Genomic DNA, 13,365 nt, shown 5'->3' with positions numbered 1-13,365 from the left:
ATATGGTGGTGAGATTGGACGAGCTAGAAGTTCCCTTTTCATTCTCCCAGCCCCATTTCTCTCTGAAGGGCTGTTGTTGTTAGATCTTTAGTTAAGAGTTCAAAGGGTATTCTCTCCAAACCTCAATTGAACCTAGTCAGCTTCCGTAAGAGTGGGTCTTGTTTTTGCATTCCCCCAACAAACACTGCTCCTCCCTCTTCCCACTTATAAGCTGCCCCCACCATAACACTGGGCCCAGTTACAAATGGTGATTTTCTGTTTATTGCTTGAAAACAAAAATCCAGAAGCCAGAAGGGGTAAAGGGTAGAATTGGGAGAACCTGGAGGGAGGGAGAGACTGCAGGAGATAGGGGGTCATTTCCCTAGCCCTCCTACTCTTACTCTGCCTAGCATAAGGACTAGGGCTATTGGGCTAAAAGGGACTGGTTGGAACTCTTGGCCTGAGGGAGCAGTGGGTGAGGGTAGAGCAAAAGGGAAGGCCAAGAATGGACTGTGCTGGTGGGACAGGAATTTGTGTGGCCAGGGAACTGGCAAGCAATAAGAGCAACCAGAGGGCAGGAAAAATGGTGTCAAGCCCTCTGATATCGACCCCTGGGGCCCATTACCTGGTGGTAGCCACAGGGGCGAGTAGGTCAGGACCTGGACTAAGGAATATTACCCTTCTCCCCTTACGATTGACCCCAGTACTGAGCAACCAAGAGACAGCCCTGTATTTTAGGGCTGGGGAGCCCAATAATGGGTATAGAAGGCAAAAGAAAGGACCCCCTGCATTTGGCAACAGAGAAAAAGGATGACTTGGGAGGCAGGATGCTGGCTTATTTACCAGAGGATCTCCAGGGTGTTTATTGTCCTTAATGGGGTCTTAGGGTATTTACAAGGAGGGGAAGGGAGAAGTATGAGGTGGCAAGAGCTAGAAGTGGAGGGTCCAGTTCCCTTTACTTCCTCCCTCCCCCTTCCCAGATTGGTCTGGGGGGGGCATCAGGAAGGGACACCCAAAGGTCCTGCTCCCTCCATTGGTGCTTAGATGGAGACTTCATACTCTCTTGTGTCCTGGGGGCAGAGATAACAGTGTCATCCGTCAGCTTGTTGGGGGTGGGAGGCAGGGTAAGGAGGGTGATAGTCACCATCTGGTGGCCCCAGGAGGTTCTTAAGGGTTAAGGACTTGGGTGTTCTGAGGAGAGTCAGGACAAAGGGTTGAGGATTTTTGATGGCTGCGGAGCCACTGAATTAATGAAGAAAGGAGCTGGGAGTCTCTGAGAGGGGAAAGGAGAGATGGGAAAGGTTAGGCAAGAAGCCTACAGGGAACTTTTCAAGACAGGCTCTCGAGTGGGGTTGGGACTGGGATTTATGGGGCTCGTGAGGTCAGAACTCAGGTCATAAACCCCAGGAAGCAGGGCTGGACGAAGGTTGCTACTCACCCCAGCTTCATAAAGTGGATTGCTAAAATCAGACTCCACAGTGATAGGGCTGTAGGAGTGAGATCCAGAAAAGCCAAACAGAGATTTTCCTTGTAGCCTGGGAGAGAAAAGCCAAGAAAACATGGGTTCTATTTGCCATCTTTATCATTCTCCATAATTCATCCCTCCCCATCATGTCCCAAAACACCCAGCAACCACCCACTACTACCCCCAAGGTTCCCCAAGGCTACAGCTTGCACAGCCTAGATGGAGCCCAGAACCAACCAATGAGCTGATCTCTTCAGGACAGGTTGAGGGTGACCCAGTCAGAACTTGGAACCCTGGGCTACTTGACCTCCATTGGCATCCATCTGTGAACAGCCCAGGCCCACCCACTACTCCAAAATCAGTGTGCTCACTTAGTGTAGTAGAGATAAACACCCCCAATGAGTAAGATGACAAGGCCCAGGGGCAGCAGGATGGCCAGGGCTAGATTTCCACCTTCCATTTGCCGAGAAGGATCTGTGGTCTGGGTCACTGCAGGGAGGAAAGGACAGTGAACTTTGGTATTCTGCTTCCTAGCCTTGGGCTCTCTCTTTCAAGGGAACAAGGGCCTTTGCCCTGTAGCCTTCAGTTCCCTCAAGGACCCCAAGTGGCCTGTGCCCCCCAGCCCCTGACTCTTCCCTCAGAGAGCCTGTTCCCCTCCCCAAACCCAGGCATCCTGCCCCAACCAGGCCCTGGCTCTCCCCCTCATTCCTCACTGACCTTCCAGTTTTCGGTCGTCCAGTAGCTCCTCATAGGCCACTGCAGGGAGAGGAGGGGGGAGTGGGGTCTGAGCCAGTGAGGGGGGAGGGCAGGAGGCCAGGCCAGGCAGGAGAACCTTCTCTCTTTTCACTCTGTTCAATCTACCCAAATCCTAAGTCTGTACTTCTCTTCCCCAAAGCTCTATTCCTTCATTTTTCAGAACTCCTGAAGTGGCCCTTCTCCATAGTTCTCTTGTCCTATTTCACTCCTTATAATTCCTAAGGATCAATAACCCTGCCTCCCCAAGCCCCATCTCCTCCACCAGGGACCTCTGACTTCCAGTTCTTTGTTCCTACTTCCTTTCCAGAATCTAGGAGCTGACACAGGTTGAGCCCTCCTCCTGGCCCTTGGAAGCCCTGTAAAACCCTTCCCTTTCTCCTTCCAAGTACCTTTGCAGAGTGGGGGCTGGCTGGTCCACTGAGAGGGGTGTCCCGGGAGGCAGGTGATGGTGACCTCGCCAATAAGTTCAAATCCCTCATAGCAAAAGAATCGGAGAGACTCCCCAGCCTGGTAGTGATGCTTGTACAGGGTCTGGTAGCCATTCTCTGGGACGCCTGGGTTCAGGCATGGCTCATACTTCACTGGAGGAGGCAGAAGCCAGGGCCTAGTTACTTACTGCCCATTCTCATTACTTTCTCTGCACAATTTGCCTTTCATCCCAGGCTTTGGGACATTGTCTTTCCCTTCTCAGTGTCACCCCTACCCTCCCACCCTTGCAAATCTCTCTACCCACAACCAGGGCTGGGGACTCACGGACACACTTGGGGACACGGTCGCTCCACTTGGGGGTGCCTGTGTCCCGGTTGTAGCAAGTGAGGACAGCTGCCCCCTCTAGACTGTAGCCAGGCAGACATCGATACTGAATGTGGGAGCCAATGGGGAAGCCCGCATCAGAAGCTGTCCTGTGCCCATTACTGATTTCTCCAGGGTCTGCACAGGTCATGACTAGATGACCAAGAGGAGAGAACGCATGTTAGGGGAAGCGAAGAAATGAGGGACATGGAGGGATTCTTCTTCCATTAACAAGCACCCCTGAACACCCTCTACCTTGCACTGAGCACTAGCTTAAACTTGGGTCAAGTCAAGTGTCAAGGTGCATGTCTAGACTAGACTCCTACCATGGTTTTCTGATCAGCTTCAGAGATCAGGGGAGCCTAGGTGGTAGAAGTTCACATTTGTATAGCATGTTACAGGTAGCAAAATGCTTGGCTCAGAACACCTGATTAGGTTAGGTGGCGTAGAAAAAAGTACCAGCCTAGAATGGGGAGCCCTGGTTTGGTTCTAACAACTCGACTATGGATCCTGGAGGTTGGAGAGCCAAGAATCCCTTGGCTCAGGCCCCTGCCCCTGGACATATGAATAAATGAGGCCCAGAGAGTTGAGGTGATTTGCTCAAAGTTACTATGTCCTCTTGCCAAATGAGGGGATTGGATTAGAGTTCATATTAATCATTAGGCAATCTTTCCAATTCTGACAATCTTTAATCTATTTCAAAATAGCCATTGCCAGGGGCAGCTAGGTGGCACAGTGGATAGAGCGCCAACCTTGGAGTCAGGAGGACCTGAGTTCAGATCCAGCCTCAGACACATACTAGTTGTGTGACCCTGGGCAAGTCACTTACCCTTGATTGCCTCACCAAAAAAAAAAAAAAAAAATAGACATTGCCCAGGCTAGAGGGGAGCTGTGGGCAGGGCCTGAGGGAGGGGCTTTCGCTTTCCCTTTCTCCCCTCTCCCCATTCCCCTGCCCAAGCCTGGAAGAGTAGGCTAGAGAAAGGCTTGAGGGGGTGGAGCCTGGAGATCTGGAGAGGATAGGGATGGAGTTCACTCTTTGGTTAGAGTGGGGTGGAGCCTAGGGAAGGAGAGGGATTAGGGCTCACTTTTCTGGCAGGCTGGGGGCGCAGCACTCCAAGACAGGTCCCACTGACACGTGAGGATGTCAGAGCCGAGCAGCTCGTAGCCTGGCTCACATTGATAAGTGAGCACTGTCCCCCGGATCAAGTCTCCATGGGATGCTGTCCTCCAGCCCCACTCTGGAGGGGGTAATTCTGGGCATGTGTCATTCCGAGGAACCTCTAGGGAGGGGTGAGAGACAGAAGATTTTGAGGGGTGAGCGTGAGGCCCTAGGTTTGAGATCTTGAGTTAAGCCTGGGATCTCCAGTCTTAGGGATCTCCATCAGGTTTGGGAATTCCTTTCTCAGGGTTTTTGGTCTGGTGAAGGGTCCCTAAGACCTCGATGTCTCTGGATGAGACCAAGGACCCCTATCCTGGGACCTCTGGCCAGGCTAAGGATCCTCTGCAATCATTGTCTCTGACTGGGGTCTTGAATCATCCCCTCCTGACCTCTGTGCCCAATTACCTTTGAAATGCAGCACGAAGCCCTGACCCAAACCAGGGTTAGGGGGCCCAGCCGGTGCCTGAAACTGCAAGGTGAGATCTGGGCCAGAGGAGAGAAGGCGGCGACGAGGCTGGGGCCCTCGAAGCTGGGCTAGGACTCGAGCACTGGGGCTATCTCCATCAAACAGGGTCAACATATCCCCTCCCCTAACATTCAGGCTGTAGGAATGCAGATGGGATACTAAGTGGTGGCCCCAACACATACCCCCAATCCCTCAGTTTTAGGCTGACTCTGTCCACGGCATTGGCCTTCCTCTCTCTACATCTTCACTTGATCCCCTTGCCCCACTTCTGCCCTCCTTCCTCTGCCAAGTCCAGTCAGGCATTTGAGATGGAATGTGTCCCCTGGAAAATGCCTAAGATATCATGGGAATTTGTGAAGCTGGCCATTGTGGATTCCCCACTGCATCCTACAAAGCTGGTCTTGGGGATTCCAAAGCCTGTTACTAGCTCCAGCCACATCATCCCAGGCCGAGTTTAGGAAACAACCCCCACCCCTTAGCATCCCTTGAAGCCAGTAATATTGAATCTACTTCCCTCCTTCAAGGGATGTGCATTCTCAACAGAGTCTTATGGCCCTAGACAACATCCCTTCATTCTTGCCCCCCCAAAAGTCTTTCCTCCCTCTCCTACCACCAGTGCGTACATTTCAACTTGGAGCAAGATCCGCTTTTCCTCCTGGACGTGAAGGCCCCATACACAGTCCTGCCCAGGGCTGTAGCTCTGGGGCCAGTCGGGAGAGAGGACCACACCAGCAGACTCAGACAGCTCCCCGCCACACATCGCTGGTGCGAGGGGAAGGAATGAGGCAGAAGAAAGGATAGTAGGAAGATAACATTTAGAGCCTGAAATGACCTTAGTTATTATCTAATCCAACTCTCATTTTATTGATGAGGAAACTGAGGCTCAGAAGCAGGAAGTGACTTGCCTAAGGTCACAGAGGTATTAATGAGTTAAGGCCTTCAAGGGGTCAAAGCTCTGGGGGGCTGAACCAGGCTCAGTCCTTAGGATTGGTTTAGGGTTTGGTTCCAATACTGGGTAACCATCCTTAATTCCAATATGATTATTAAGGATTCCACATTTACCTTTATAGGAATATGATGCTGGGTTGGGGACAGAGGTCTCCATTTGGAAGAGGGATTGTTTCTGTCTTAGGCCACTTAATAATATTGTATGAGAGGGGCTCAAGAACACAGGATCCAGGTACATGCTGTCCCCATATTTGAAAGGGACTCACCTTTGCAGGCTGGCTCAGTGTCATTCCAGTGGGGATCAGAGGGGTCAATACACTCAATGGCGCTGGGGGGACCAGGGGGTTCCAGGGCATACCCTGGGAGGCAGGAGAATGTAGCCAGTGCTCCAGGACGGAACTGGGGATCCGTGGAAGTGACATTGCCATGAGCCAGGAATGGCGCAAAGCATCGATCCTCCTCAAAGGCTGGGGAATAAACAGCAGTCAGGGGACCCAGCAAAGGCCTTTCATACTCTTCTTTCCCTTTCCCATTCCCCACCCTTCTGCGTCTTCTTCACCCCCTCTTCATCTGTTCCTGGCAGAAACTTCATCCTGGGAGACTGCAAAATTGGTCAAGGGGCCTTTGACACATACTAATGGTTTGACCATGGACAAGTGACTTAATCTCTCAGTGTCCCCAACAACTAAGATTACAGACAAGTTGTCCATCCTCATTGATACAAGGAATTTCCATGCTGGAAATTCCCTATACCAGTGAAATCACTGGTCTGGACCAAAACAAAACCCAACAGTAGCCTCTTGATTATTCCTGCTGATGGAAGTTCATGATATTATCAATAATCTAAAACAAATAATCCAGAAGTTATTCGTAATCATATTTGAAAGACAGTGCATGATTCCTCACCATCTCCTTTCCCTATTTAGACTCCTAGCATGGGAGAACAGTAGGGCTTTCAGATGCCATCTAATTTATCAATCCTTCATTTTACAGATGAGGAGATAACCTAGCTAATTAATGGTACCTTCACCCTTCTAACAGGGCTTTACATTCTTGGTTTAAGAACTCACATTAATTTGCCTTCCCTAACCCTATACCTGCTGCCTGAGGGGAGATACGCCCTGCACAATGATGCTTTCCCTTCTCCTCACCTTCCACCCATTTTCAGACCTTCACCAATTTTACTGTGGGTAGTAAATTACTTTGTAAGGCCAGAGAAGAACATTGTGGAGAGGTTCTCAAGTTTGCAGGGGAAGAAAGAAGGCAAAGGATGTTTGTAAGGTATGGGAAATGGGCCCTAGGCTGGAGTGGGTCTGTGGGATTCCCATGATGCCCTTGTCAGTTTCCAGGGGCATGACCCCTTCATTCATTCTCTCCACCACAAATGCCTGACTAGTCCGGGCTGAGGAAAGAGAACAGTAGTTTGGTATGGAGGGAGTGGTGGGAATGCAGAGGATTCAGGACTACATAAGAAGGGGAAAGTGGATTTATGGGGTCCGGGGAACTATTGCTTGGGTCCTCACTAGATTTAAAGAGAGCTTTCTGAATTAGTCTTGGGTTAGAGGTATTGTGTGGGGTCTATAAGGTTTGGGATGTTAGAGTATGAGAAATTCTATAGGGTATGGGAAACTCAAGAAGGGTAGAATTGGAGGACTTCTCTAGAAGATGAAGTGTAGTGTTCAGTTTTGAGATCTATATATTTCAGGGTTCTTACAGTTAGTCCCTAATCATGCAATGAATGACAAAACAGAAACAGAGTTAGTCTGAAAAAGGACGGGCTATCTTTTGAAGGATTAGGAGTATGGTATGCCTTGGGCTTGGGGTCCCCCTTGGGGGGCTTGTTACCCTCATATCGGAGGCTTAGTAGCAAAGGGTTGGCTGGTGTCTCAGAAAGCAGTTCCACATAGAGGGATTGGGCATCGCTGATCAGTCCTCTCTCTGGGACATCATCCATGTCTGAGTCGTAGATCAGTGGGGAGAGGGGACCACCCCCAGATCGGACCACCAGTCTGGGGATGGGAGGAGGTGATCAGGGCCACCAGGCAAGAGAAGAAGCTTCTTAACCTCCAGAGCCTCATCCCAGTTGGTCACTTAGTTTTCTCCTTTATAATTCCCTCACTGGGGTGAGAACCTCTTCCCCTATATCCCTATATCCCTCTTTCCCCTTGCCGTCCTCCCTCCATGGGACAAGAGTCTGCTCCCCCACAGCCCTCCCCACCTCCAGGGTGAGAGCCCTCTCCCCCATGGGATGGGAAAGGGAACTTTTTCCCCTAGAGCCCCCCTTGCAGGTGAGAACCTTCTCCCAAGAACCCTCCTTCCCCCATATAGAGTGAGAGACTTCTCCGTATAGTCACTGCCTCCACCTCCAGGTGAGAACTTTCTCTCCTGTGGCTCTCCTTCCCACTGTGAGGTAAGAGCTTTCTCTTCCACAGTTCCCTCACCTATCATTATCCTCATCCAGTGAGACCCTTTCGAAGTGCAGGTGCAGTCTCCGTCCTTCAGCCGCCTCAATGACCCATCGGCAGGTAAGGTTGGGCCCTACAGCCCCTCCAGGTTCAGGGGAGACAATCCGGCCAAGGGTAGCATTGTGGATGGAGCCTCCACAGGCAGCTGAAGGGAAGTAGGAGTCACAAAAGCACCTGAGCAAGAAATCATTCTCTTCTTTTTCTTTGTTCTCCCCCAGCCCCTCAAGGTGACTTCTGTTTTTTAGGTAAGAGACTCTGTACCCCATCACATTCCCCAAAGCCCTGTCTCTCTGGGCTACTCACCTAGTCTCACTTCCAGGGACTTGAATGCTTTTGCCCAGGCAGCAATACTCTGAGACATAAGAATCTTCTCCCATCTATCTCCCCTTCCCTTCTCCCTAAGCCAGGAATTCATTTTCCCCTGCTACCCTGGTGCTCACCAAGGCAGGCAGGAGGTTCCCCACTCCAGGCTGGTCGGGTGGCATTCAGGCAGATGAGGCTGTCCTCCCCGTGCAACTGGTAGCCTGAGTCACAGTGGAAGGTGGCAGTGCCTCCAGGGTGCAGGTCTGTCACACTCACATCTCCATGGGGTGGCCGGGGGGGAAAGCCGCAGCTCAGGAGGTAAGCTAAGAGAATACAAGGAGAAATCCAGGACTGGCTGTTCCTTTCAGTTTCATACTAGACACTCTTTGCTCTTCCCTTCCTTATCCCTCTGGCTTCTCTTCAATTCCTCCTGCCCATCCATTCCAGTCTAACCTTGAGGGTCCCTGACTGAAGCATAAAGTAGTCAACCCTGAACTGTTACCAAACTTCCTAGGGACAATTGCTAAAAACTTGAGGAGGATATAAAATCATCAAATACAAAGTAGTATAACATCAATTGAATATAGCATATAAAAGGCATCATGGAAAGATTACTGAACTGAGTGAGTCGGTACTGAATCAAGATGATTAGAGAGGTGAAGAAGGTAAATTTCTGTCTTTTTTCCTTTTTTTTGGCTAGGCAATAGGGTTAAGTGACTTGCTCAGGGTCACACAGCTAGTAAGTGTCAAGTGTCTGAGGCTGGATTTGAACTCAGGTCCTCCTGACTCCAGGGCCAGTGCTCTATTCAGTGCATCACCTAGCTGCCCCTAGAAGGTAAATTTCTTAAGGTAAAGTGAACTAGATCTGAAATAAATGATGGGAGTCCACAGTTGAGTCTGACCCCTGTGTGATCATTTGCAAGGCAGTTAACCTCTCTCCCTCATTTCCTCTTCTGTAATAACTCACAGAAGAGTTAATGGTATATGTAAAGCAAAGTGGTACTAGTGAGCCCCAAGCTCTCCCACCAGTGCTTTGGCCCACACATGGCCATGTATAGTCTTGTATTGTTCTCTGATTACTTCCTGCTATTCCTATCATCATTCTTCTAAGGCTGTGGAAGCAAGGATCATATCTCCAAAAGGCATCATGGTATAGTAGAATGATCATTGACTCCCAAGTCAGACAGTTGTCTGAGTTCTAGGTGTGGCTCCATCACTAATCTCATTTCCTGAGTCTGTTGGTCAAAATGTCCTCTCAAAATCCAGTCTTACATGACAGTCACAGAGTCTGGGATGGTTTCAGATCACCCTCTGATTTGAATGGCTTTTTACCTGTCACATGTGCCTAGGGCTGTTCCCATGTATTATTGTTGTTTATATCTAACTCTTTGTGACACCATTTGGGGTTTGCCATTTCCAGCTCATTTTACAGATGAGTAAATTGAGGCAAACAAGGTAAAGTAACTTGTCCAGAGTCACATAGCCAGTAAGTATCTGAGCCTATATTTGAACTCAGGTCTTCCTGACTACAGGCCTGCACCACCCAGTTGCCCTGTTCCTAGCTCTACCTTCCCTCAAATGACCAGGCATTTAGTCTTCCTTGCTGAAGTAGACACCTTTGCACATATGTCCCTGCGAGTCCATGGGGAGAATTACAATGGAAGGGACCCCAGGAGACTTATAGAGACTCATGACCCTGATCTACAAGATTTTTAAGGAATCAACATAGTTTACATTTTAGGGGGCACATCAACATGTCAAACCAATCTTGAGGGCACTATTGACCCAAGGAACCTCATTCTCTTATTTGGAGGATAGTAGGAGAGAATCACGATAGAAACAACAGGACTGCGAACTGGGAAAGTGTGGTGGCTTCTCTGCTATGTGTGAATATGTATGCAAGTTTAAATATACATGGGATATGCATGAATACATATGTATATATGGATGTATAGGTCTTGCATGCATGCATGGTGTACCTAAAAATCCATGTATTTATATGGAAGTATAGGCAAGATCAGTATGTTTACATATGTATTTGCAATATTTGAACAGATGTCCTTTTTGAACCTATCCAGCCCTGACTACTCTTTGGTAGACCATGGGAGGATTTGAGGTGGCCTAGTCAATGTGAGAAGTGCCCCCATATCATCTACCCAATACCATCCTGTAGTGCCCCAAGTGCTCTCATTTGGGAGCACTGAATATTGGATACTTAGCCCAGGGTGACCACACCCATCCCTCTATATCATCTGTGTTCCTCCATCCTATTGCCTAGTCACTATCAGTCATCTTGGAGATGTGCCTGTAGGTACTCCAAGTGGTCCTTGTATGGCTACACCATCTGTCCACCTGACTACAGCCCCACTTCAGGACCTTAATTCTTCTCACCCTGATAGTGGATCCTGAAGCCACCACCTCGAGGGGTCCGGGGGCTCCGGAAATGCAGAAGCAGCCTATTAGTTGGACTCCGAAGAACTTGGCCCACCCCTAGTAGGGAGGCATTGGCCAGGAGCTGGGGTGCTGGGGCTGGTGCACCACCCACAGCCAACACAAGCAGCCCCTCTTCTCGGGACAGGTTGAGAGACTGCACCTGGAAGATTAAGCAATAGACCAGGCTAGAAGGAGGATAAAGCATAGGCAAAAGTCCTTGATCCTGCCTAGCCCTTCCCATTCTCTCCTATCCACTTCCCCCTTCTGTAGTGGTCTATACTTTTTTGAATATTAATAGAATTATATGTTAGAACTGGAAGGAACCTTGGGAATATAGTATTAAGAGAACTGGACTTAAAAGCAGAAGACCCACATTTGAATCTTGGATCCCCCACTCCTGTGTCTTAATCAGTGTGAAAAGGGCTCTCATATCATCTACCCAACACCATTCTGTGCCCCAGAACCCTTATCTGGGAGCTCTCTGATAGTAAGCAAGTCATTGAACTTCTTTGTTTATTGATTTGTACAACCTGAGTCGTAGTGAGAAAAGCATTTTGTAAACTATAAAGTACCATATACATGTGAATTACTATTGTAATCTAGTCCAGTCCTCACATTTTACAGATGAGGAAACTAGCAACCAGAGAAGTCAAGTGAATTCCCCAAGGTCACACAGCTAGGTAGTAGCAGAACCGGGACAAGAACCCAGGTTAGCGTGATGTAGTAGAAAGAACTCTGAAGTGAGTCAGAACTGGGTTCTGGTCTCAGCTCTGCCATTTATTATCAACATGACTCTGGGCAAATCACTTTCTTTTTCTGGGCATCAGGGTCTTCATTTGAATAGTGAAAAGGTTGGAGTAGATGGTATCTAAGGTTTACTGGCTCTGAAATTACACAATGTACAACTCCTAGGACAGTGCTCTTTCAATACCTTCCCTGTCACTACCACCCTTCCAGGGAAAGGGAAGGAGAAGGAACTCTGAAATTTCTAGAGGTCAGAATGAGGCCCTAAGTACCTGAATTTCAATGCCATAGCCAGGATAGACAGAGATGCTGTAAGTGCAGTCGAGGGGTCCTAGAGTGGGAGCAGCTGAACGCCCAAACTCTGGTGATTCCACATAACCTTCACCCTCTGAGACGTTATTGTTACATAAAACTAAGAAAAAACACAGGGTCATGGACTTCCCATGACAATTCAGGCATCCTCATTTTCCCTCCCCCATACTCATACCTCCTAATCAATCTTATAGTTCTATCTTTAAATACCATACATTCTCATCTCTCTCAGAACCTTATTCCCATCTCTATATACATCACTACTCATCCATTTGTGCACAGCATCCTCCTCTCCCCATTGGTATATTACCTGGGCTTGTCACTGTGGTAACTGTGGTTGTGGTAATGAGGGTGGTTGTGGTCTCTTCCTCTCCTCCCTCAGACCCAAGAGGTGGGCCTGGAGAGGCAGGACCTGGTGGGGGTGGGGCTGTGGTTCCAGGAGGTGGGGTCAGTAGCTCAGGTGCAGTAGGCCCAGCCCCCCTTGCTCCCTTGGGAGTCACAGCTGTTGTCAGGGGTCCTGTCCCTGGTTCTGTGACCCAAGGTGGGGAGGGTGGGGCAAGAGTCTGGTCTTCTGTATCAGCAGGTAGTGTGGGGACCAGAAGGGATCCTGAGACAGTGGGGTGGAGAGAAGGAAAATCTGAAGTAAGGAATCTGAGTAGCCTTTGGGACAGAAAGGGTTCTTCTAGGTGATAGGCTGGAGAATAAAAGGAGTTGGCCCTCCATCCTTACCCACAGCCCTCCTGCACTGAGCCCAGGTTCTCCCAATGGATCCCCCCAGAAGGATTCAGGTCAAGGCTCAGACTGACTAGGATGAGGAGATAGCCCACAGAGAACTCTTATTTCTAGTAATTCCCTCCACAATAGACCCTGAGATAAAGCCTAGACTGTACTCACACTTCAAACTGTTATATTCCATGACCCTAGTGATCTTTCACATTATTCCCTTAAGCCCTCCACCCCATGTACCTCTAAACATTTGTAGCTATCAACTTCCCTTTTGATTATTTTCTCTTTTTGTCTTCCTCCCTATCTCTGAATTTCTTTGCCCCTATGCCTTGGCCTTTCTGAGTCTTACCAGGGATGTCCCCCATCTCTGGCCCTCTCCTTAGTAGGGCTCCATATAGCAGCTCAGCCAGTGCAGCTGGTGGAATTGTGGGAGACTCACTGCTTTCCCCAGCCAGGGTCTCCTCCTCCTTTAGAGGCACACCTAGGAGGAAATGTCCCATGTGTCTGAGAGGATTGTTTACTCCCTCTTTCTTCCATATTTGTGCTTCTCCTATATTGCTCCTTTTAATACTCTCACAATCCTCTCAGTTCTCAATCACTACAAGCTCAGTCCCTGGTTCTGGTCCTTTCTCCTCTGGATTAGGAAGCAGAACTTGGGGTAGGGAGCCGTTGGAAATAGATAATTAAAATTCCTGCCATTCTGTTTCCTCGGTTAGTTAGATATAAGGAAAGGAAATGAATGCCCTCCATGTACTTCTGACAGAACATGGACAGCTCCTGGATGGTAGGTTAAGTTATTGATTCCATTCTTATCTCA

General features: G+C 49.1%; 1 protein-coding gene across 3 annotated transcripts in view; it reads right to left on the bottom strand.

Annotated features, from left to right (window-relative positions):
* Nucleotides 1-238: 238 nt before the first annotated feature.
* SEZ6L2 (seizure related 6 homolog like 2) overlaps nucleotides 239-13,365 on the bottom strand; it is a 14,469-nt gene continuing 1,342 nt past the window's right edge. Inside the window, exons 2-18 of one of the 3 annotated variants that reach the window (XM_027863002.1) lie at nucleotides 12,898-13,029; nucleotides 12,133-12,429; nucleotides 11,783-11,922; nucleotides 10,725-10,926; nucleotides 8,471-8,656; nucleotides 8,007-8,175; nucleotides 7,411-7,574; nucleotides 5,832-6,032; nucleotides 5,241-5,379; nucleotides 4,557-4,753; nucleotides 4,078-4,272; nucleotides 2,954-3,145; nucleotides 2,590-2,781; nucleotides 2,162-2,200; nucleotides 1,816-1,933; nucleotides 1,418-1,514; nucleotides 239-1,049 (exon numbers count right to left, since the gene is read on the bottom strand). In XM_027863002.1, the coding sequence (XP_027718803.1) occupies nucleotides 1,020-1,049; nucleotides 1,418-1,514; nucleotides 1,816-1,933; nucleotides 2,162-2,200; nucleotides 2,590-2,781; nucleotides 2,954-3,145; nucleotides 4,078-4,272; nucleotides 4,557-4,753; nucleotides 5,241-5,379; nucleotides 5,832-6,032; nucleotides 7,411-7,574; nucleotides 8,007-8,175; nucleotides 8,471-8,656; nucleotides 10,725-10,926; nucleotides 11,783-11,922; nucleotides 12,133-12,429; nucleotides 12,898-13,029 (2,690 nt within the window). In that variant the 3' untranslated portion in view covers nucleotides 239-1,019. The remainder of the gene's footprint in view (nucleotides 1,050-1,417; nucleotides 1,515-1,815; nucleotides 1,934-2,161; nucleotides 2,201-2,589; nucleotides 2,782-2,953; nucleotides 3,146-4,077; nucleotides 4,273-4,556; nucleotides 4,754-5,240; nucleotides 5,380-5,831; nucleotides 6,033-7,410; nucleotides 7,575-8,006; nucleotides 8,176-8,470; nucleotides 8,657-10,724; nucleotides 10,927-11,782; nucleotides 11,923-12,132; nucleotides 12,430-12,897; nucleotides 13,030-13,365) is intronic. The other 2 variants (XM_027863004.1, XM_027863005.1) reach the window with 2 other exon arrangements.

The sequence above is a fragment of the Vombatus ursinus genome, unplaced genomic scaffold (assembly GCF_900497805.2).
Source record: "Vombatus ursinus unplaced genomic scaffold, bare-nosed wombat genome assembly UNPS02014770.1, whole genome shotgun sequence".
NCBI lineage: Eukaryota > Metazoa > Chordata > Mammalia > Diprotodontia > Vombatidae > Vombatus > Vombatus ursinus.
Note: the sequence above shows the minus strand (reverse complement) of the source record. Positions and strands in the feature narration are given on the sequence as shown.